Genomic DNA, 25,817 nt, shown 5'->3' with positions numbered 1-25,817 from the left:
GAGTTTGAGATTACAGACCTTGGGAAAATGTCATATTTTCTAGGGATGGAGATTCTGTACTCAGAAGATGGTATCATTCTGCATCAGTTGAAGTATGAGTTAGAACATCTGAAGAAATTCAAGTTGGAGAATTGCAAAGCTGCTGTTACACCGTCAGAAGTGAATCAGAAGTTGGACTCTGATTCTGAAGGTGAAGATGTTGATGCTACGGTATTCAAACAGCTGGTTGGTTCTCTAAGGTATTTGTGTAATACCAGGCCTGATATATGCTATGCAGTTGGATTGGTTAGTAGGTTCATGAGTAAACCTAAGTGGTCCCATTACCAAGCTGCTGTCAGAGTCTTGAGATATGTCAAGGGAACTCTGAAGTTTGGCATATTTTTTCCTTCTGGGAGAAAGGAAGAATCAGAGTTATTGAGTTATTCTGATTCTGATTGGTGTGGAGACAGAGTTGATAGAAGGAGTACTTCTGGATATTTGTTCATGTTTCTGGGAGGCCCTATCTCTTGGAGTTCCAAGAAGCAACCTGTTGTTGCTCTATCAACCTGTGAAGCTGAGTACATCGCAGGCGCTGTAGCTGCATGTCAAGCTGTGTGGCTTCTGAATCTATTAGAAGACCTGAAGATTAGGGTGAAGAAGCCTCTGAAGCTGATGATTGATAACAAGTCTGCAATCAATCTTGCCAAGAATCCGGTGTTACACGGAAGAAGCAAGCATATTGAGACTAAGTATCATTTCTTGAGAAGCCAAGTCCAGAATGGAACATTAGAAGTTGTGCACTGCAGCACCCAGAAGCAGTTGGCAGATGTTCTGACGAAGGCGATCAAGACGGATCAATTTCTGCTCTTGAGGGATGGAATTGGCGTTGTCAGTTTTGATTGAAGAATATGAATTAAGGGATGGTATTGAAGAGTAATTCAATATTCAGAAGATAGACTGATCTTCTGATGGTTACTCAGAAGATAGTATTGACCAGAAGATGTTATCTGGGTCCCATTAGCTTAGCTGTTTAGTAGTAAGGGTACTTTAGTATTTTGTAGTACTGTACTGTTTGTACCTTAGACTTGTTCACTAAGTTTACTGTTTTAGGGCTTATGTGGCAAGATTTTCTTTTCTTATAAATAGCCTTGTAATAGCTATCATTAATAGTAGAATACAACATTTATTCTCTCATCTCTTTTGCGCCGTTGTTGCACCCCAAAATTTGCCCTCTTTATTTGAGCTATAAGTTAATAATGACGTTTATTTCGTCATTTCAAAATTGAAGAAAAATAATAAAGAGTTTTCATGGGTTTAAGAAGAAAGGCGTGAAAAATGGTTTAAACAGTGGAAATATGAGAAAAAATTCGCAAGTCATATTTGGAAGGTGATATGAGCTTAGTTCCCGCGTTATCTTGACTGTTTCGACGATGTCTACAACTTTCGTGTTCGGCTCGGAAGCTAATTCTTTGAAGAAGGTCGTCAAATTTGCAAATTACTTGAGGTTTCGCAGTGAAAAACGGTGCTGAATGTAAGGTTTCGGATCTCGGAAAATTCATATCTCACGATCCGCTCGTCGGATTCGCTTGAAAATTTAACTGGAGCTCCATGTCATCATTACCAAGATTTCATATATTCGGACCGAAGGCCAATTATGCACCAAAAATTCCCAGCATTTTGAAGAACGCCTTGATTTTTCAGTGAAAAGTGTGTTTTCGAGTATGTCGCACCTAGTTTGAAAATTCATAACTTCTTCGATTTTTATCGTATGAAGTCCATTCCGGCGGCATTTTCTCAGAAATTTCGGTAGCTTCGTTTCTTCGTCACACATGCTTGTTCAGATTTTGAGCCGAAGATAGAGTTTTATCGAGTTTTTTGAGCGGTACTCACAAAATTCTGCGCAGTCGCACCAGATGAATTGACGTTTCTCGTCATTCAAACGGGCGTGTTTTCTTCATCGCTTATCGGATTGAGGTGATTCTCGCGGCGACGGGTCACAAATTTGGTCATCTTCATAATGGCATCGGTTTAGTTCCGAAATTTAGAGCCGAACCGAGTTTCCTTAAAAACGAGCCAAAATAAGACGCACCGAGGGCAATTTGGACGTTTCGCGTTGACAATATATATAAACATTTTGCTCTTCACAAATGAAGGGGAAACTCTCATAACTTCAATTCACCCAAAATAATCAAAAACACTTTCTCTCAATTCTCTCTCATTTCTCTCAAATCAAAACCACAAATTACACAAAACTTTCATCAATATTCATCAATCTTCTTCAAGAATAAAAAACAACATGGATTGAAAAGTGAAGATCGGATCGAAGTTTCTCCTCCTCTCTCCTATACACTTCGCGCGCGCCTCTCTCTCCCCTTGGGATTCACTTTTCGTCTTTGCTTCGCGTTTGCGTTCGTGTCGTGTTCGTGTTCGTGCGTCGGTTTAGATCTTCATCCGGTAAGCTTTCGGATCTTGAATTAAGTGCTTAATTGTTGATCATTATGTGAATTCAAATCTAGATTCATGCTTTGTTCTTGATTAATTGATGATGATGTTTGATTGTCGATGGATGATTTTTGATAATTGATGATAATAATCGCTTGTTGTTTGAATGATTCATGTTAATCTTGCTTAATTGATTCAAATATGAGAATAGTGATGGTGTATGTTGATGGTATGTTGAGTTTGCTCATGAATTCAAAATTGGCACATAACATGTTTGTTAAAATGAGTGTGAGAGTTGATTTTTTTACTATAATTGATGAAAGATTGAAAGGCATTGTTGTGGTTATTAGTTGTTGATATTTGCTTATGGTTTAGTGTTGATTTTATGAGCTTTTTAATGTCATTTCAATGATGTGAATAGTGCTGGAAGTTTATGTGGTTTTATTGATGTTTTTGACATTCTAATGTGAGTGAGAACTATGGTAATGCAAGTGTGTTGGTGTTGGAATTTTTCGGTGCTAAATGTTGATGATTGACATGAAACATGGTTGGAAATAGTATGATTAAAAAGAGTGCAATGTTGGAAATTAATTCATGTTATGTTTATGTGACTTTTTGAACACTTGAGTTTGTTTTTAATGTTGGTAATATTTGATGCTTAAGAGATAATAACTCAAGTTGTTGAAATGTTGCATAAAAGAGATGTTGGGTGATTTTTTTCTTGTTCATAGTGCTTGGTTTTGTTGATTGTTAAAAATGTGGTAGAAAATAGTTTGGTTGACACTTGTTTCATGGTTCATGATAATTCAATATTTGTTTTGACTCTTGAGCTTTACCATATAGAAAATGTTTCATAAAAAATGAGTTGATTTTGGTTGTATTTGAGTTGTTTCTACCACTTAAAACAATGCTTTCATGTTCAATTTTCAATTGTAAATGTATGCTATCTTTTGCCAATTTTCATGAAGCTTTGCATTGAGTTTATGTGTGTTTCTTGAGCATTTCGGGACTGGTTTTTATACCATTATAGTGCAGCCAATTTGACACTCCAATTACCACTTGATTATTTGAGTTTATGCACTAAATTCCACTTGCAAATGTATGCTCTTTGATGTGAATCACCATGAGTTTTGGCAATGAGATTGAACATGTTTTATAGGTATTTTGAGACTGTTTTAACACTATTATAGTGCAGCCAATTTACTTGATATCCCACACTACACTTCACTTTCCACAATTCATGAACTTGAGTTTTGTTGCAATTGTGCCTAGGCTTTGAGGTTTTGTTTGTTGTTTGTTTCCAAGTGATAGTAGAGCTTTCTTGTGTGTTAATAAATGCCTCTAAGTGCTGGAACTTGCTGCTATACCATGCTATTTGCTTCCTTTCCGAATTTTTCCATAACGCGCGCGGTGTGTCGGCTTTACTTCAAAATGTCATAACTCTTGAACCGTGTGGACTTTTCGCGAATATGAATAATGTTTCTTGAGTGGAATAATATTTTCGGAGCTGTTGGTGAGGTTTATTTTCAGTTTCGGACGACTTTTTTTTTATCATTTTCGCTACTGTCCCGTTTCGGAAATCGTGCTTCCGAGCCGATTTAATAAATTCCGACCGCATATTTGAGTTCTTTGGCACGTTTCTAGCTTACCATAAAATTTTGGTTTAATTCCGACAAGTTTAGTTTTTTATCATTTTTACCCGGTTTCGCCGTTTCGGTGTATCGTTGTGCATGTAAATACTTGTTTTGACTTTCGTAGTTTCGGTATACATATTTGATTTGTTCTTGAATATTATCTCATATTTCTTCTTGTTTGCTTTCGCTACATTTTCATCCTCTATTCCGTTATCCATTTCTGGTTTAGCTTATAATTCAATAACGCAATTTCGATTGCGATGTTTGTTATCTCTAACTTGTGTGCTAGTGTGCAAGGCTTTTGGATAGTCGCCGATCGATGCTTATTCTATGAGTGTTCCGCTTTACTTGCAGGACACGATTTCATTCGTTTGCCTCGTGTTCTCATCCTGGAGACACGTCTCTATTACTTTATATCTGCTTGTTTGGTTTGCTTGTTCCTCTTGCAGGTGTATTGTGATTATGCTCGACGCGCATGTCGACCTTTGCGTGCTTTCATGGCTAATCGGTGTGCTGACTATTTGCCTTTGCTTTTGCTAGCTCGCTCGCGGGATCCTAGTTTACTCGCTCTCTTCGCTTTAGTTTACGGATCATCATCCGTTTGGTATTGATTCCGTTTCATTTTACTTCTTTCTGTACTTTATCGCTTTCCGCATCATCCTTTAACATGAGAAGTAGGACCTAGACATGCATCTGGCCAAGCCCTCAAAAGAGGCTTTGTTTTTGTTGGTGTGTTTACATTTGTGCTTTGCGGCAGGGAGTCACGGTGTAATAAGTCCTATATGGCACTCCGTTGAGTCCTCATGGAAGGCATGCGGTCAAGGGTTCGTAATCAACCCCCGCCTAGTCTCATCGAGTCTGTTTGGTATGCGCACGCCTCGCGTTGCTTGCTTCCGAACGTGCAAAAGATCTTGTTATCGAGTATGTCAGGAAAAGGGTTCATGTAGCCGGACCCCCGCTTTTCCTATAGCTCGCGTCGCTCGACGTTGATGCTCGGTGTACGCACGCACCGTTTTCCTTTACGATCCGTGACGGCTTGGTTGCTGAGAGGGGTCCGCCCTCTTGTCTATGGCCCGATCATTTTCACGAGGTCTAATGCTTGGTTGACTTGGGTTGAGCTGCTCCCCTTGGCTATGGCGGGACCGTTTTTCTACCATTCGGTCAGTACCGTTGGTTTTGTTTGCTTTACGAGTGGATGCTCGTTTGTGTGCTATTTGTTTGCATTCGCTTTTCCCCCGTAGGTTGTTTAGTTTAGTTTAGACTGGTACCCTTTGTATGATAACATTAGGTAGCAAGCTTTCCCTTTTAGCTTAGGTTTTCCTCATGCATTTTTTAAAACACAAACCACACTCTTTGATTTTCTTTTCTTAAGAGCTTGTTATTTCCGCTCCATTCCCAGCATAAGTCTCCAAAGGTCGAGCAGCGGAGTGTGAATGTAACTCGTTCACCTAAAAAACACAAAACAAACAGAAATTAGTTAGCCGAGCTACGGTAGCTCTGATTCTGCAAAACAGATACGTAGGCAGCGGGGTAGGGCCCGTGCGAGCACAATCCTTTATTTTCCCTACATTCTGCATTCATTTTAGTCCAGATTAGCGTAGATTTGTTACACACCCATAGATTTAGACACAGGCGTGGATACCATCGAGTACGATGGGCGCGAGGGGTGCTAGTACCTTCCCCCCGCGTAACCGACTCCCTTACCCTTTTTCTCTGGTCGTGAGACCGTTGTTTTGTTTTGTGGTTTGCTGGCATTCCCTTCCTTTTCGGGATAAATATGTTAGTGGCGACTCTGTTAATTTTCGCGGTAGCGACAGCTGGCGACTCTGCTGGGGACGTCTTGACCTGTTGCTGGTCCGGACCTAGCGAGTCGATCCTAGCGCTTGTGTGTTTATCTTTGGGTGTTTTTACTGCTTTGCATATTTACCTGTTTGCATTGCATTCTATGTGCGCTTTTACTTTTCTGCATCATATTCTGGACTGTCTGGATTTCTATCTGTGGGTGGGTGTTTCAAGAGGTAAAAGGCCCAATACCCAGGCTATGAGTGATACCATAGGAACTAGGACTAGAGTGGCCGTGACGGACAGAAGGCGTATGCCTGATTGATCTGATCACGTATCCACGGGCAGAGCTTGGTGGAATGAGGCAATATCGTATGATAACGCCTACATTCGATCCTCTGTTGGCTTTTTGACCTACCTTGGCCTAGATTTACCCGTGAGTGGGGCGGGAATCAATCATTGCTTAACAGGTACATTGATGGTGACTTTGGTTCTCGTTCGTGGGTTACCGCTATCCTCGTTCGTGGGTTACCGTGGTTCTTGTTCGAGGGTTACTTTGGTTCTCGTTCGAGTGGTTCCATTTCTGTGATGGTGACTATGGTTTTGATTCTACTGGTTATGTCCCGTGATCTACGGGGAGTTCCGAATTGGTGCCGAACCTTTGAACTTGTGTCGTGTGATTTCTCGGCATCATCAGATATGTCCAGTATTGTGGTTCCCACCACTTTGCATCATTGCATATTTACTTTCCAAAAAATGATGTACAAAAAAATAACTAGCATACACGTTCCTTCCATTTCCAAGGAATCATGTATTTAAGCCTCGTGCCTTGCTTTTCCATCTCTTGCTTACTAAAAAATCAAAACATGAGGATTCCTTGGAAATTGAATGAACATGGCATTGCATTCATATCATGCATCTCATACATTTCATGCATAACAGGTGTTCAGGATCGAGGATCTCTTATTCAGACTTGGTACTCTCATCAGACTCAGAGACTTGATTTGTTCTTATTGTGTGTTCAAAGATCATTCTTGGAATAACTTTGTGGGATGACCAAGATGAAAGCTCAGTTTGGGGTTATTTTTGAAGACTTGTCTTGTGCTCATTTGCTTCCATGATTGCTTTATTTGCAACTGGTTAAGCTCCGTACTGTGTGGATGACTACAGAGTCTATGCTTGATGAAAATGACACTAGGTGTGAATTCTATTCTGGGGCACCTGGTCGTGATGTTAGGATCTACAAGTCTTTGAAATTGCTTGGGGCTCCCGCACGAGGGATAAGCAAGACCTTGTCTATCTTGAGCATTGCACCATTTGCATTGCTCGAATCCCTAAAGCACTTACAATTTTCGTGTGACTTCACCAGAATCTTCTTCCGGGCGGTAATCGAGAGTGATATGCAGAAGCACCTCTCATTCTCAAGGTTCTGTTTCATATCCAGAGTCACCTCCTCTCTTGGAGTTTCCTTGTCAGTATCCTTTGCTTGTCAATCGAGACGGAAAGAGTAAGAGAAACAAGTTGATGTACTCCCAGTGCCTTGTATTCGAGTTACTTCCTTGCTTGTTGGAATTTAAGTTGGTTGCTTTAGGTGTTTCTCACCACAGATAGCTCTCCTGATTTCGATGACAATACTCGGTGTTTTCCATTCTCGAGGCACCTGATCATAATGTCAAGCCTTACAAGGTGTTGAGGTACAAAGAGTCCAGACTTGCTCGATACAGAGATGTTTGAGTTTATTCATAATGGTTTCTACTGGTCAATCTCATTTCATCTGCTGCAACTAGAATGTTTGTTCTTCCTCAAGGAAGTAACTCATGAGAATCACTTGCAATCTCTAACTCCAGAGGCTTCCTTCCCAACAACCATTGTGTGTTCCAAGTAACGACTTTGATGGCCAGACGGCAGAGGTTATGGTTGTTCACCAATAGTAATACAAAGTTTCTCCATTCATAATGGTGTTTTCTGTTTCAGCAACTATATTTAGGGCTCCCGACCGAGGGATAAGCAAGACTCCGTGTTCTTGAGTTTGCACCGGGCAGCTCAAATCCCTAAAGCATTCACAACATCCACTCTCTTTGTTTAGGGCTCCCGACCGAGGGATAAGCAAGACTCCGTGTTCTTGAGTTCGCATCATTGGCAGCTCAAATCCCTAAAGCATTCTACGAACTTCAATCACTATATTTGGGGCTCCCGACCGAGGGATAAGCAAGACGCCTTGTATCTTGAGTTTGTGCACCACTGGCACATCTCAAATCCCTAAAGCTGAGCACTTAAAACTTTCATATGGCCTCGCTAAAATCTTCTTCCAGGAAGTGATCTAAAGTGTTCTAAAGTAGTGCTTGGTGTACTTTCCGCTCTGGGGGCACTTGGTTATCTGATTGAAGGCTGTCAGTCATTCTGAGACATGGTACAAGACCTGATTGACACTGAGGCTATCACATGCACTCCTGAAGTCCAGAATTGAAGTTTTCCTCCGACTCAGTGGATCTTCTGAAGCAATAAGTCCATACGGAGAGAATCTCCTCAACATTGGCAATTCCTAATTCATCATGCATGTTCATGTTTAAGCTTTCTTGCTTTGTTCAATACTGTTGCATGCAAAACTTGTTTATTTTTGAACTATAATCATAATGCATTGGATATGTTTGTCTTAAAAAAAATCCATTCGCTTTTGCTCTTATATGTTTTTCTATGCTTTTTGTGATACTTAACTCTTGCTACATAAAGCACGATAACTCCGTAGGGAGAATGATGAACATAATACCAATAACCTCAAATGGTATGCTTTTGAGTAAAACCCTGTTGATGATGTACAGGCATTGTTTCAAATTCCCAAACACTGGAGATATAAGGGAGTGAAACCCTTGTTAACCCCTCTGAGCCTTCGAAGTAGGAGTTTCTTTTCTAAAAAAAAACCCTTATTTTAACCCAGGGGCGGGTAGTGTTCAGTTAACCTGATCGAACATTCAAAATTCATCAGGAGCACACATCTAACGATACAACAATGGCTATCTTTCAAAAGATTGAGGAAAGTCAAATCCGCAACATTTATCCCTCACCTCATGAGGTCGAGACATCAAAATTATCCCTCACATCAGGAGGTCAAGACCAACATCCAAGCCGTTGTGGTTTATCCCTCACACCAGGAGGTCAAAATATGACGATACCACAATGGTAATTCTTCATCAATCAATGACTCAGGCAGTCACAATCACATCCAACAAATCTGAGATTCAGGATCACACGACTTGTCAAAAAAAAAAGGGAAAGAAAGAAAGAAAAAAAAAGAAAAGAAAAAGAGAAAGAAAAAAAAAGAAAAAAAGGAAATGATAATGAAATTGTTAATCAAGGACAAAGTCGTGTGATGTTAATTAGGGAATCAAGAAAGGTGGAGTGATTGCCGTGTCCAGAAGACCTCATTGACTCCTCAATCATCTCAAGTTCCTCTTGGAAGATGAATGCTTGTGTCAAGTTAACTGAACTTAGGACTGGAGAACATCATGAAGGGGGTGGGCACTAAATAATTTGAGCCTAAAAATCCTTTTTTCTAAAAAAACCGTGAACCTGACCACGTTACAACCCTTAAAAGTCCTAATTGAAGCAGGGTTAATTCGAAAGCAGACTACACACGAGAATACGGTAAGCTGACTCCTAGGAGATCCGCTAAGCGCTTGAGTTGGTATCACACCATCTTTCTTTCAAAAAAACTCGATGTTACGACATTCTTTTCAAAAAGTTTCTTTAAATTTCAAGACAAACATACTCTTTGCATTAGAATTATATTTCTCATAATAAACATTCTTTGCATATGAACAAGTGCTTGACATCAAGAAAGTTTCCATCATGAACTTCAGATGAAAAGTTTTATCCTCCCGAAGGACAAGTTGTCTTCAGAACTCCATTGAGCAGAGACAAGAATATTTCAAAGTCTGATCCCCTCAGGGGCACAAAAGCGTTTGATTACTCTATCGAGTAAGTTTTCAATCAATCTGAGGCAATCAGGTCAAGATTCGAAGAATCTCTCTAAGTGCTAAGCAATCAGGGGCATTCACCCGTGCAGTTGAAGCTACCTCCAATACTTATCAATCAGGGGCATGGTTCCAAAGTTCATGATACTGGGACAAGTTGGCTATGATTGCATGAATATCAAGAAGTCCTTACGAGACGAATTTCTTTAAAGTCCCTACAGGCTGGGGCAAGACACTATGCATTGGCATTCTTTCCTCATCAGGAGGTGTTCAATTGAAAGTTCAGGTGTTAGCCAAACAACTTATGAACTCGAAGGCTGTTGAAAGTCAGGATCGTCATCCTTAACATTGATCTGAGATTGAAAGTCCAATACTTGTTAGCATCCTTACAATCAATGAGAATCAGCAAAAATTCTTTGAAAGCCAATGCCTGTTTGGTATCTTTAAAGTGAACACTTGCTTGACCCATTAAGGCCATTTCCTGGTGGCATTCTCTTGGAGAACCAATGCATGTTTGATGCTCCGGCCGATGCTTGTTTGGTGTTCTAATCACTGCTTGCTTATCAACTCGTGAATCCATTGCTTGTTTGGAAACTTTCAAGCTCAGATGTCTGATAATCTGTTTGCTCTTGCATTTTCCCATTGTGGGTGAGCATCAATGTCCTCTGTCATGTGAGGAAACCCCGTGAAGATGTTATGCTATATCCTGGGGCATTTTCATCTGTTTATCTCACAGGTACATCCTTTTGAGTGCATCATGTCAGCGCAGTGGCGGATCTAGCCAAGTGAGAGATTCTCATTCCCCAGCTGAGTGCATCTAGATGAGGTTTTCTTTGTTCCAAGATTCTCATCTCCTCAGCAAAGCACATCTCAATGCAATCTCTGTGCTTCGGAAGTCTTATTCCCCGGTGGAATATTTTCTCCCCAGTTGAATCATGATTGAATGGTATCTGATTCCCCAGCAAGCTCTTAATGAGGTTCTTTGCCCGAATGCCTCATTTTCCCCAGTAGAGCGTTTCTCTCCCCAACGGATTGACCTGTTTCCCCCAAGAGAGTCATCTTATTCCCCAGTGGAGTTGTCTTAACAAGAGGTTCTTATGTCAAGTTCCTTATCCCTAGCGGATCTCTCATATCCTCAGCAGCTCGCTTCGAAGAAGTATTCATCTTCCCCACCGAGTCTTTCCTCAGCAGAGATTCGCATGCATCCTCAGCAGAATCTGTGTCCTTCAAGGACTTCCCCAGCGGAATGCATTCTACACAAGCAAGTTGGTCACTCCCCATCAGAGTTGTCTTCATGACTTGCTCTTATCTCCGCATCCCCAGAATGTCGAGAATTTGCTTCTCTAATGAAGTTGCAAGGGTCTTCCCCAAGCAGTTAAGTGGGATGTTCTTATCCCCAAACAGGAGTTATTCCTCAAACAGAGCTCGCGCCTAGATTTGATCGTCTCCAGCAGATTTCTGATTCATCTCTGTCAGCTCGCAGTTTGTGACTTTTGGTCACTCGTCTTGTCCTCCCCGCAGAGTTCTATAATCTCTCCAGGACTATTTCAGCAATTCAGTGCTCTTCCGCTGTTTCCCCAAGCAGCGTCCGAATCATGCATCATTTGCATAGCATTCTCAAAAGCGTATAACGTCTTCCTTCTCGGGAACGTTATTCCATAAACATTCATACATGCATCATGCATTAATCATATCATATCTGTTTCTTTCTGCAGGAAAGTTATCCAGATTCAAATGCTCCCCAAAGAGCAATACTCGCCTAATCATTATGGGCGTTATCCTGATGTTGAGATCAGAAGAGGAATGTCATTTCATCTGTTAAAGACATTTCGTTCCCGGCGCACACAGTTTGGATGAGATATCTGTCCTTATTCTTGATATTCATATCAGTTGAAGGGACCGCCTCCGGATCTCCCCAAGATCTTCCTAAGGAGCCAGCCACTGATATCTAGATCAGATGGAGATGTCTGCCTGGTTGACTTTGTCATTCAGAAGAGGATTGTTCTACTTATTTTCTGACGCAGCTCAGATCAGTTCAAAGACATTCCTATTCCCGATGCCCCCAGATCGGTGGAAGATATTTGTTCCTATTCCTGATAAATCAGACTTTCAGTTGAAGGAACCGCCTCCGGATCTCCCAAGATCTTCCGAAGGAGCAAGCCTTCTGATACATCAGATCAGTTGGAAATATCTACTCCCTGACGATTTAGTTCGTTCAGAAGAAGAAACTCGTTTGCCCAGTCCTGATACCTTACTATCAGTTGAAGACGCTTTCTTTACCCGGCGTACACAGTTCGGAAGAGATATCTGTTCCTATCCTAATATTCAGATTCAGATTAGTTGAAGGAACCGCCTCCGGATCTCCCAAGATCTTACGAAGGAGCAAGCCACTGATATCATCAGATCAGATGGAGATGTCTGCCTGATCGACTTTGTCTTTCAGATGAAGATTGTCCTACTTATTTTCTAGCATCATGTCTAGATCAGTTTAAAGGCATTCTTTCCCCGGCGTACACAGTTCGGAAGAGATATTGTTCCTATCCTGATTACCAGTTCAGTTGAAGGAACCGCCTCCGGATCCCCGTGGTCTTACGAAGGAGCTAGCCGCTAATTCCCAGATTAGTTGGGATATCTACCTGATGATTTAATTGCATCAGAAGAGATGTCTGCCCAGATTCCCAGATCAGAGATACTTTTACCCGTTGATGTCCAGATCAACCGATGTATCTCCTTCGATTCCCAGATCGACCTAAGACATCTATCCCGATGCATGTTCGGAGACATCTGCTACGTCTGATTCTCAGATCAGTCGAGATGTTCCTTCTCTTGATGCCCAGATCATTTGAAGTGTTTCCCCTGCCTGTGGGTGCCCGTTCCTTCTTATCACAAGTTGGAGCTTATTTAATTATCCAGGTCAATTGAAGTTTTTTCTCCTCGCTTGCGGGGTGGTACATTTCTTTCTTGTTACAAGATGGAATCTTCTATTGATCAAGAGCGCAAATTTTCGAGTTCATTCTGGTATTCAATCTCCTTCCACCTCAACGATTCGAAACTTTCGTTTCTCGCTCGTCAGGTTCAAGAAGTTTGAATAGGGGCAGCTGTTGCACCCCAAAATTTGCCCTCTTTATTTGAGCTATAAGTTAATAATGACGTTTATTTCGTCATTTCAAAATTGAAGAAAAATAATAAAGAGTTTTCATGGGTTTAAGAAGAAAGGCGTGAAAAATGGTTTAAACAGTGGAAATATGAGAAAAAATTCGCAAGTCATATTTGGAAGGTGATATGAGCTTAGTTCCCGCGTTATCTTGACTGTTTCGACGATGTCTACAACTTTCGTGTTCGGCTCGGAAGCTAATTCTTTGAAGAAGGTCGTCAAATTTGCAAATTACTTGAGGTTTCGCAGTGAAAAACGGTGCTGAATGTAAGGTTTCGGATCTCGGAAAATTCATATCTCACAATCCGCTCGTCGGATTCGCTTGAAAATTTAACTGGAGCTCCATGTCATCATTACCAAGATTTCATATATTCGGACCGAAGGCCAATTATGCACCAAAAATTCCCAGCATTTTGAAGAACGCCTTGATTTTTCAGTGAAAAGTGTGTTTTCGAGTATGTCGCACCTAGTTTGAAAATTCATAACTTCTTCGATTTTTATCGTATGAAGTCCATTCCGGCGGCATTTTCTCAGAAATTTCGGTAGCTTCGTTTCTTCGTCACACATGCTTGTTCAGATTTTGAGCCGAAGATAGAGTTTTATCGAGTTTTTTGAGCGGTACTCACAAAATTCTGCGCAGTCGCACCAGATGAATTGACGTTTCTCGTCATTCAAACGGGCGTGTTTTCTTCATCGCTTATCGGATTGAGGTGATTCTCGCGGCGACGGGTCACAAATTTGGTCATCTTCATAATGGCATCGGTTTAGTTCCGAAATTTAGAGCCGGACCGAGTTTCCTTAAAAACGAGCCAAAATAAGACGCACCGAGGGCAATTTGGACGTTTCGCGTTGACAATATATATAAACATTTTGCTCTTCACAAATGAAGGGGAAACTCTCATAACTTCAATTCACCCAAAATAATCAAAAACACTTTCTCTCAATTCTCTCTCATTTCTCTCAAATCAAAACCACAAATTACACAAAACTTTCATCAATATTCATCAATCTTCTTCAAGAATAAAAAACAACATGGATTGAAAAGTGAAGATCGGATCGAAGTTTCTCCTCCTCTCTCCTATACACTTCGCGCGCGCCTCTCTCTCCCCTTGGGATTCACTTTTCGTCTTTGCTTCGCGTTTGCGTTCGTGTCGTGTTCGTGTTCGTGCGTCGGTTTAGATCTTCATCCGGTAAGCTTTCGGATCTTGAATTAAGTGCTTAATTGTTGATCATTATGTGAATTCAAATCTAGATTCATGCTTTGTTCTTGATTAATTGATGATGATGTTTGATTGTCGATGGATGATTTTTGATAATTGATGATAATAATCGCTTGTTGTTTGAATGATTCATGTTAATCTTGCTTAATTGATTCAAATATGAGAATAGTGATGGTGTATGTTGATGGTATGTTGAGTTTGCTCATGAATTCAAAATTGGCACATAACATGTTTGTTAAAATGAGTGTGAGAGTTGATTTTTTTACTATAATTGATGAAAGATTGAAAGGCATTGTTGTGGTTATTAGTTGTTGATATTTGCTTATGGTTTAGTGTTGATTTTATGAGCTTTTTAATGTCATTTCAATGATGTGAATAGTGCTGGAAGTTTATGTGGTTTTATTGATGTTTTTGACATTCTAATGTGAGTGAGAACTATGGTAATGCAAGTGTGTTGGTGTTGGAATTTTTCGGTGCTAAATGTTGATGATTGACATGAAACATGGTTGGAAATAGTATGATTAAAAAGAGTGCAATGTTGGAAATTAATTCATGTTATGTTTATGTGACTTTTTGAACACTTGAGTTTGTTTTTAATGTTGGTAATATTTGATGCTTAAGAGATAATAACTCAAGTTGTTGAAATGTTGCATAAAAGAGATGTTGGGTGATTTTTTTCTTGTTCATAGTGCTTGGTTTTGTTGATTGTTAAAAATGTGGTAGAAAATAGTTTGGTTGACACTTGTTTCATGGTTCATGATAATTCAATATTTGTTTTGACTCTTGAGCTTTACCATATAGAAAATGTTTCATAAAAAATGAGTTGATTTTGGTTGTATTTGAGTTGTTTCTACCACTTAAAACAATGCTTTCATGTTCAATTTTCAATTGTAAATGTATGCTATCTTTTGCCAATTTTCATGAAGCTTTGCATTGAGTTTATGTGTGTTTCTTGAGCATTTCGGGACTGGTTTTTATACCATTATAGTGCAGCCAATTTGACACTCCAATTACCACTTGATTATTTGAGTTTATGCACTAAATTCCACTTGCAAATGTATGCTCTTTGATGTGAATCACCATGAGTTTTGGCAATGAGATTGAACATGTTTTATAGGTATTTTGAGACTGTTTTAACACTATTATAGTGCAGCCAATTTACTTGATATCCCACACTACACTTCACTTTCCACAATTCATGAACTTGAGTTTTGTTGCAATTGTGCCTAGGCTTTGAGGTTTTGTTTGTTGTTTGTTTCCAAGTGATAGTAGAGCTTTCTTGTGTGTTAATAAATGCCTCTAAGTGCTGGAACTTGCTGCTATACCATGCTATTTGCTTCCTTTCCGAATTTTTCCATAACGCGCGCGGTGTGTCGGCTTTACTTCAAAATGTCATAACTCTTGAACCGTGTGGACTTTTCGCGAATATGAATAATGTTTCTTGAGTGGAATAATATTTTCGGAGCTGTTGGTGAGGTTTATTTTCAGTTTCGGACGACTTTTTTTTTATCATTTTCGCTACTGTCCCGTTTCGGAAATCGTGCTTCCGAGCCGATTTAATAAATTCCGACCGCATATTTGAGTTCTTTGGCACGTTTCTAGCTTACCATAAAATTTTGGTTTAATTCCGACAAGTTTAGTTTTTTATCATTTTTACCCGGTTTCGCCGTTTCGGTGTATCGTTGTGCATGTAAATACTTGTTTTGACTTTCGTAGTTTCGGTATACATATTTGATTTGTTCTTGAATATTATCTCATATTTCTTCTTGTTTGCTTTCGCTACATTTTCATCCTCTATTCCGTTATCCATTTCTGGTTTAGCTTATAATTCAATAACGCAATTTCGATTGCGATGTTTGTTATCTCTAACTTGTGTGCTAGTGTGCAAGGCTTTTGGATAGTCGCCGATCGATGCTTATTCTATGAGTGTTCCGCTTTACTTGCAGGACACGATTTCATTCGTTTGCCTCGTGTTCTCATCCTGGAGACACGTCTCTATTACTTTATATCTGCTTGTTTGGTTTGCTTGTTCCTCTTGCAGGTGTATTGTGATTATGCTCGACGCGCATGTCGACCTTTGCGTGCTTTCATGGCTAATCGGTGTGCTGACTATTTGCCTTTGCTTTTGCTAGCTCGCTCGCGGGATCCTAGTTTACTCGCTCTCTTCGCTTTAGTTTACGGATCATCATCCGTTTGGTATTGATTCCGTTTCATTTTACTTCTTTCTGTACTTTATCGCTTTCCGCATCATCCTTTAACATGAGAAGTAGGACCTAGACATGCATCTGGCCAAGCCCTCAAAAGAGGCTTTGTTTTTGTTGGTGTGTTTACATTTGTGCTTTGCGGCAGGGAGTCACGGTGTAATAAGTCCTATATGGCACTCCGTTGAGTCCTCATGGAAGGCATGCGGTCAAGGGTTCGTAATCAACCCCCGCCTAGTCTCATCGAGTCTGTTTGGTATGCGCACGCCTCGCGTTGCTTGCTTCCGAACGTGCAAAAGATCTTGTTATCGAGTATGTCAGGAAAAGGGTTCATGTAGCCGGACCCCCGCTTTTCCTATAGCTCGCGTCGCTCGACGTTGATGCTCGGTGTACGCACGCACCGTTTTCCTTTATGATCCGTGACGGCTTGGTTGCTGAGAGGGGTCCGCCCTCTTGTCTATGGCCCGATCATTTTCACGAGGTCTAATGCTTGGTTGACTTGGGTTGAGCTGCTCCCCTTGGCTATGGCGGGACCGTTTTTCTACCATTCGGTCAGTACCGTTGGTTTTGTTTGCTTTACGAGTGGATGCTCGTTTGTGTGCTATTTGTTTGCATTCGCTTTTCCCCCGTAGGTTGTTTAGTTTAGTTTAGACTGGTACCCTTTGTATGATAACATTAGGTAGCAAGCTTTCCCTTTTAGCTTAGGTTTTCCTCATGCATTTTTTAAAACACAAACCACACTCTTTGATTTTCTTTTCTTAAGAGCTTGTTATTTCCGCTCCATTCCCAGCATAAGTCTCCAAAGGTCGAGCAGCGGAGTGTGAATGTAACTCGTTCACCTAAAAAACACAAAACAAACAGAAATTAGTTAGCCGAGCTACGGTAGCTCTGATTCTGCAAAACAGATACGTAGGCAGCGGGGTAGGGCCCGTGCGAGCACAATCCTTTATTTTCCCTACATTCTGCATTCATTTTAGTCCAGATTAGCGTAGATTTGTTACACACCCATAGATTTAGACACAGGCGTGGATACCATCGAGTACGATGGGCGCGAGGGGTGCTAGTACCTTCCCCCCGCGTAACCGACTCCCTTACCCTTTTTCTCTGGTCGTGAGACCGTTGTTTTGTTTTGTGGTTTGCTGGCATTCCCTTCCTTTTCGGGATAAATATGTTAGTGGCGACTCTGTTAATTTTCGCGGTAGCGACAGCCGTTATTCTATTATTCTCTTTGTCACCATCTTTATTCATTGTGCACCAACATATCCTTGAGCAAGTACAACAACCATATAAGCTCAGATATAGACTTTCTAGAATCAATGCAATCGACCCAATCTGCATCCGAGTATCCCAAAATCTACAACTCTGACTGTTTAGGAAAAAGAAGTCTTTTGTCTAGACTTTGCTGAAGGTACCTAATAACTCTGAGAACTGCTTGATAATGTGCCATGGTAGAAATATGAAAAAATTGACTTAATTGTTGGTGTTAGAATCATGAATACTAGCCATGATTCTCTGGAATCTATGGAGAAAGTATGAATAGTATCATTATTGATCTTTGAATAATTAGATCAGATCTATTTATAGATTCAATTGGTGACTTGATGTAGTAGGTAAGGCCTAGGACTGTCTAAAAAGTGTCACTGAGTTAGTTACAAGTTGTTAGATCAGATCTAACTTATCTAATTGTGTTAGATAGTCCAGTTACAGTTAGCTACATAGGCTGAGTTATTGTACATCATTCTTAGAATAAGCTCATGTGATGTAACTGCATCTAATTGCGTTAGACAGTTCTGAAGGATAGAAAAACACTTAGAAAGGGGGGGTTTGAATAAGTGTAGCTTTAAAAACTTGACAGATAAAAATAAATTGCACAGTTATTTTTATCCTGGTTCGTTGTTAACTAAACTACTCCAGTCCACCCCCGCAGAGATGATTTACCTCAACTGAGGATTTAATCCACTAATCGCACGGATTACAATGGTTTTCCACTTAGTCAGCAACTAAGTCTTCCAGAGTCTTCTGATCACACACTGATCACTCCAGGAACAACTGCTTAGATACCCTCTAAGACTTTTCTAGAGTCTACTGATCAACACGATCACTCTAGTTACAATCTGCTTAGTTCACTCCTAAGACTTCCTAGAGTATTCTGATCCACACGATCACTCTAGTTCCTTACAACTTAATGTAATCAATTCTAAGAGTATTACAAATGCTTCTTAAAAGCGATAATCACAACTGTGATATTTCTCTTAATCGTTTAAGCTTAATCTCACTAATATATTACAAAAGCAATGTAGTGAGCTTTGATGAAGATGAAGATTCTGAGCTTTGGATTTGAACAGAGTTTCAGCAAGTTAATAGACGTTGTAAATATTCAGAATTGTTAACCTTGCTTCTTATCAGAACTTCATATTTATAGGCGTTGGAGAAGATGACCGTTGAATGCATTTAATGCTTTGCGTGTTCCGTACAGCATTGCATTTAATGTTATACGCTTTTGTCAACTACCTCGAGCCTTGTTCACGCTGTGTCTACTGACGTAGCCTTTAGTAGCTTTTAACGTTCCTTTTGTCAGTCAGCGTAGCTTGCCACTTGTACTTTCTTCTGATCTGATGTTTGTGAATACAACGTTTGAATATCATCAGAGTCAAACAACTTGGTGCATAGCATCTTCTGATCTTCTGACCTTGAAGTGCTTCTGAGCGTGATACCATCTTCTGAGCTTCAGTGCTTCTGATCTCATGTTCTTCTGATGCTTCCATAGACCCATGTTCTGATTCTGCTTCGACCATCTTCTGATGTCTTGCCAGACCATGTTCTGATGTTGCATGCTGAACCCTTGAGACAAAGCTTCTGAGCGCTGAATTATGCGTACTCTTTATATATTTCCTGAAAGGGAAATTGCATTGGATTAGAGTACCATATTATCTTAAGCAAAATTCATATTATTGTTATCATCAAAACTAAGATAATTGATCAGAACAAATCTTGTTCTAACAAGTTCGGCTATAGTTAGTTATACAGGCTGCGTTAATGTAATCATGTCTACATAGTAGGCTCTTATGAGTTTACTCATAAATCCTATTATATTACATGATTAACTCGTTTAATAGCCCCCTCAAGCTGCATTGTGGTTGATTTGAATAGAGTCACACACAGTGAACTTGCTTCCCAGATCTTCAAAACCTAGAGGGAGGAAGTGTCTTGGTTAGGGCGGTTCGTTGTACAGTTCTGTAAGAAAACTGAACCGAACCATTATATATAAGGTCATTTGAACTGACGTGAACCGTTTCAATTTTTTTATAACCAAACTGAACCAAAAGTTTTGGTTTGGAATAACGGTTCTTAATTTCCAATTATACCACATCATTAGAAGACAAATTTTTTCAAACTAAAACATTTGTTAAAGAATCAAACCGTTATATTTGGTATAGAAAAAAAACTTTTTTTGTTTTTTCTTGCAAAAAATCGACTTTTTTTATTTTCGAAAATAAAAGACTTTTCAAATTTACGAAAAAAAATGACTTTTATTTTGGAAAAAAATCAAATTTTTTATTTTGGGGAAAAATCAAGTTTTTTTTCCCTCATTTTGTGAATTACATATTTATTGGTTATTTAATCAACGGTTATAAATTGATGTTTTGAGCAACATGGATTTTTTCAGTAATGCAATAAATAAATAAAAAAACTCGATTTTACTGTATTTTCAAAAAACTCAAAATTTAAAGTATTTTCAAAAAACTCGATTTTAAAGTATTTTCAAAAAACTCGATATGACTGTATTTATGGAAAAACTCAATTTTACTGTATTTTCAAAAAACTAGATTTTACTATTTTTTAAAAAACTCGATTTTACTGTATTTTCAAAAAAACTGATTTTACTGTACTTTTGTAAAACTCAATTTTACTGTATTTTCAAAAATCCTGATTTTACTATATTTTCAAAAAATTCGATCTTATTTTATGTTCTGGACCGACCCAATCATTCTAATTGGGTCAATCCAACCTTCGGCCCAAGGCGCCTTAGACCACGCGTGGGAGCCTCCCCCGGACTGCTCCGGGCAAACGCCCAGGACAACCGACCACGAGAGAGCCTCGTGCCCGGTAAGCAGCCAGCTCGCGTGTCACCTAAATCTATGCCTTAGAAGGAGGAGTCAATTTCGCTTAAGGACAACCTATAAATAGCCCTCTCACCACAGAGGGCAAGGTAATTTTTTCATACCCCAAAATTCTCTCACTTTGTTGTGCCTTGTGGAACACATACTTACTTTGGCATCGGAGTGCCTTGCAGGTACAACCCTTTTTTCCCCTATCAACCGTCCCAAACTTCAAGCCTTCATTGTTGCTGGTCATCTGATCTGCTCGGTAAGATCATTTTATTTTAAAAAAATCGATTGAACTGTATTTTGAAAAAAAACTCGATTTTACGGTATTTTCAAAAACTCTGATTTTACTATATTTTTGTAAAACCCGATTCAACTGTATTTTCAAAAAAAATCTGATTTTGCTAAATTTTTGGAAAGACTTGTTTTTATCGTGAATGTGAAAAAACTTGATTTTACTGTATTTTTAGAAAAACTCAATATTTAGGAAATACAATAAAATCGAGTTTTTTTTAAAATACAGTAAATTTGAGTTTTTTGAAAATATAGTAAAAATTAATTTTTCAGAAAATACGGTAACTTCGAGTTTTTTTTTTTAAAATACAGTAAATTCAATATTTAGATATATCGTAAAATCGAGTTATCGAGATAAATACAGTAAATTAAATTTTTAAAAAATTCAGTAAAATCGTGTTTTTTGAAAATACGATAAAATCAGTTTTTTTGACAATAAGATAAAATAAAGTTGTAAAAAGAAATAGTAAAATTGGGATTTTTGAAAATACTTTAAAATCGTGTTATATAAAAAAAAAACGTAAAATCAGGTTTTTCCAAAGATATAGTAAAATTGAAATTTTCTCAAAATACAGTAAAATCGAGTTTTTCAAAAATACAATAAAATCAAAAATTTTTTAAAAATTACAGTAAAATCGAGATTTTTAAATATACAGTACATCGAGTTTTTTTTCCAAAAGTACAGTAAAATTGGGTTTTTTTGAAAATACTGTAAAATCAGATTTTTAAAAAATACAGTAAAATCGAGTTTTTCAAAAATACAATAATATCAAGTTTTTTTAAAAATTACAGTAAAATCGAGATTTTCAAATATACAGTACATCGAGTTTTTTTCCAAAAATACAGTAAAATTGGGTTTTTTTTGAAAATACTGTAAAATCAGATTTTTAAAAAATACAGTAAAATCGAGTTTTTTGAAATTACAGTAAAATCGGGTTTTTATTTTCGAAGAAATTGACTTCTTTAATTTTCGTAAAAAAACAATTTTTTTTTTGTTTTCTTCAGAAAATTCGATTTTTTTTATATTTACAAAAAAATGACTTTTCTAATTTTTTGAAAAAAATCACCTTTTTTTTATTGTCGAAAAAAACAATTTTTTTATTTTTAAAAAAATCAAAATTTTGAATTTAGTTATTTTTTTATTTTTGAAAAAGAAATTAAATTTAGAAACTAAAATAACAAACGGTTCGGTTCAGAGTTAATTTGAGATTGATTAATTGTTTAACGGTTTGATTCTTGAACAATTAATAAAATATAAGTTTGATTCACTAATCATTACTAATGGTTTGATTATTTTCACTTCAATTCGGTCCAGTTCAGCGGTTCGGTTCATGGTTTTCTTTAACAACCCTAAGTGAAACCCCGTCTAGATCAAAAGAATAGGTTCACTATACTCAAATTATGGTACAATAGAGTCTCAATGTGATGCACAAATTAGTGCTAACAACATGCAAATTACAAAGCAAACTAACTTACAAATACGAAGCAAAAAGCTAAAAAATACCCAAAACTGCAGCTTCAATACGAAGTCAATATCTCTGAGCTCAAACTTCTTTTTGACAATCCGAACAGTCACAATATAGACACATGTGTTGTAACCTTGCCTTCCAAAAATGAGTCTGATCCAGGTGTTAATGAACCTTAAATCGCTATTTTACGGAGGCTGATCCAGCTTTTTTTTCTTAAAGTAAAATATAATTAAAGCACTATAGCATGAAAAATGCACAGTTGCCAACAAAAAGAATACAAACTGTCAAGCAACACCACTCAAGACAGACCAATGCACCAACATACAAAACAAATGCCTACACAAATAAATCACAACCTTCTCCACCACCTAAAAACAAAAGAGACGCAGCACACCTAAGATGATCCAACATAACAAAACAATTATTTATTTTAATTATTTATGAAAAAGCATATTCAATCCCTCTATGTAACCCAATTACACATTACCTCCACCACAAACTAATATAGGTTAGAGAAACATATATCTCACCCACTTTTCAAAGTTAATCACAAAATGCTAAAATTTTAAGTAACATCATATGCTAAAATCAAATCAGCCGGCTAATCAATGTATGGTCATTAACTAGTCAATAATAGTAGTAATGTTATCACTCTCTTGTTTCTTTCACATGCTTTCAACCACAATAAAACAACTCCTGCAGGATTTGCCACTGTTTTCCATCTATAAATAGTTAGAAAGTAGAATCTTATGATATATAGAAACCAAGTTGAGAATAAGATGAAGATGGTTTCTCTTTATGCTTGCTTATTACTCAACTTGACTCTTTTGGCTATTGTTCCACATAGCAAGGCTAGTCAAGCTGATAAACTTGATGAGTTGATTCTGTCTAGAAGCTCACAAAATCCTCCTAAGACTCTTTCATGGGAAGAAGAAGATACAGTGAAAACACAGTCTTCTTCTGCTTATGTTGTACCTCCTCAAGAGGAGCGAAGACTAGCTGACAAGATTGTCACATTGCCTGGTCAACCCTATGGAGTTAATTTTGACCAATACTCAGGCTATGTCACAGTTGATCATGAGGCTGGAAGAGAACTTTTCTACTATTTTGTGGAGTCTCCATATAACTCATCAACTAACCCTTTAGTATTGTGGCTCAATGGAGGTAAAAATTGCCTAAGAAACTTTTTTATGCTAATAACTTTTGTTCTTTTGTATCATGATGACAACATATTGTTCGAAACTCTCAGGACCTGGTTGTTCCTCATTGGGGTATGGAGCCTTCGAGGAGCTAGGACCCTTCAGAATCAACTCTGATGGAAAAACTCTATACCGGAACCCATATGCTTGGAATGAAGGTGAGAGACAATCATCAATACAATTTTTTTTCTTCTTGAGACATGATTATCTTACCAACTTATATCATTATGAAATATGCAGTTGCAAATGTACTTTTCTTGGAATCTCCAGCAGGAGTAGGCTTTTCCTACTCAAACACAACTTCTGATTATGCAAAATCAGGAGATAAGACAACTGCAAAGGATGCTTATGTCTTCCTTATCAACTGGTTGGAGAGATTTCCGCAATACAAAACAAGAGATTTTTACATAACTGGAGAGAGTTATGCTGGTCACTATGTTCCTCAACTTGCATCCACTATTCTTCACAACAATAAACTCCTTAATCAAACCATTATCAACCTTAAAGGAATTTCAGTATGTTTTTCAAACTTCAAAAACTAGTCATGCAATCTAACTCACAGTCTCATATATCGAACTTCATTATTATCTTTACTTCAAAATTTTCAGATAGGGAATGCTTGGGTTGATGATGCAACAGGTTCAAAGGGGTTATTTGACTACTTTTGGACCCATGCTTTGAATTCAGATCAAACTCATGAGTTGATTGACAAGTACTGTGACTTCACTTCTCAAAATGATTCAGCAATATGTGCCAATGCAACCGCAAAGGCCTTAATCGAAAAAGGAAAGATAGATTTCTATAACATCTATGCTCCACAATGTCATGATTCTTCTCTCAAAAATGGCTCAACTGGTTATGTGAGTAATGATTTTGATCCTTGTTCTGATTACTATGGTATTGCCTATCTAAATACACCAGAGGTTCAAAAGGCTCTTCATGCAAAACCTACAAATTGGAGTCATTGCGGGTAATAAGAAATCGTAATATATTACTACTGGTTTTGACACCTTATAACTGTGTTTTTCTATGCTAATCAAGAATATGTTATTTTTTATGACAATTCATAGTGATCTTATTACTAAATGGAATGACAGTCCAATCACCATCCTACCCACCATCAAGTATTTGATCGATAGCGGCATTAGATTATGGATATACAGGCAAGCTCAATTTCATTTCATTATTCTGAAGTGTTAACAACACTGATATGAAAATTTGAAAAAAAATCCACAAATCAATGAGATAACATGCATACTCTTGTGAATAATGAGAGGTTGCATTTTAGTTTTATCAAAATCCTAACTCCTAATTCAGATGATTTGTTCTCTTACAGTGGTGATACAGATGCAAGAGTTCCGGTCACAACTTCAAGATATGCAATCAATACTTTTAAACTTCCTATCAACTCCGCTTGGCGTCCATGGTACTCCGGAAAAGAGGTACTGAAATTAGTCTATTTAGTGACTTTTCTTGTAGAGCAAGTAATTTAATATTTTGAAGCGTGACCAACTTTTAAATATGACAGATTGGAGGATATGTGGTGGGGTACAAAGGATTAACATTTGTTACAGTAAGAGGAGCAGGTCATCTTGTTCCAAGCTGGCAACCAGAACGAGCTTTGACATTGATCTCGTCATTCATCTATGGAATTCTACCTCCTGTTTCACCATCAAATTAATGGCTTTTAAGCATGATCCTTGTTTCAATTTACTTTCTTGAAATGCATTTGTGCCAAAACTACTAGTTAGATTGTTATAAAAGAAAAATTAGTTTCAACTTTCAGTTAAATGTTTTTTTAAGTTCTAACTGGTTTTTATATAACTTTGGTATCTAATGTAGCCTACTTCATAAGTAACAAAATAACTTCTCCATAGCTTTCTTTTGCCACAAATCGTAATAAAAACAAAGCGAATCAATGCAAGTCAATATCAAAAGGGATGCAAACTAACATTAAAAAGTATAAGTCTAACCATTCTAATATTTTTACTATTATGAAATATACAAATTTTAACAAAACTACTTTAAGAGAAATCATCAAAAATCAAAGTGAGTGCATCAGATAAGTATACAAATTTCTCATATAAGTCGGGAATTGATTGATACCTTTTATAACACAAAAAAAAAAAATTACTGTCAAAACAGATTGATCACTAACGTTGCGTGAACAACATCTCTACTTAGTCCACAAAAATAGAATCTGCGACAAGGGAGTCTTCCGTCTATAGTGCTAATTGCAAACTGAGAAAAGCTTTAGAGAGAACACAGACTCAAACTCTATAGAGCTGACACCTCTGAAGAAATGTGTGTTTGTGTTAGTGTTGGTGTCTGATATCGACATCGACACTTGTGATTACATTAAATTT

At 38.1% G+C, this 25,817-nt stretch overlaps 1 protein-coding gene across 2 annotated transcripts; it reads left to right on the top strand.

Moving 5' to 3' along the window:
* Nucleotides 1–22,945: 22,945 nt before the first annotated feature.
* Nucleotides 22,946–25,290, top strand: LOC131628954 (serine carboxypeptidase 1-like). 2 transcript variants are annotated; one of them, XM_058899763.1, is made up of 7 exons: nucleotides 22,946–23,416; nucleotides 23,502–23,609; nucleotides 23,692–23,966; nucleotides 24,060–24,421; nucleotides 24,549–24,614; nucleotides 24,788–24,893; nucleotides 24,980–25,290. In XM_058899763.1, the coding sequence occupies exons 1-7, from the start codon at nucleotides 23,002–23,004 to the stop codon at nucleotides 25,130–25,132; spliced, it is 1,485 nt and encodes a 494-aa protein (XP_058755746.1). In that variant the 5' UTR covers nucleotides 22,946–23,001; the 3' UTR covers nucleotides 25,133–25,290. The 2 variants fall into 2 exon arrangements, with proteins under 2 accessions (XP_058755746.1, XP_058755744.1); XM_058899761.1 differs by having other exon boundaries at nucleotides 24,522–24,614; nucleotides 24,980–25,286.
* The last annotated feature ends 527 nt before the right edge of the window (nucleotides 25,291–25,817 follow it).

Source organism: Vicia villosa, unplaced genomic scaffold (assembly GCF_029867415.1).
Source record: "Vicia villosa cultivar HV-30 ecotype Madison, WI unplaced genomic scaffold, Vvil1.0 ctg.000493F_1_1, whole genome shotgun sequence".
Taxonomy (NCBI): domain Eukaryota; kingdom Viridiplantae; phylum Streptophyta; class Magnoliopsida; order Fabales; family Fabaceae; genus Vicia; species Vicia villosa.
This window is presented reverse-complemented; position numbering and strand designations above follow the sequence as displayed.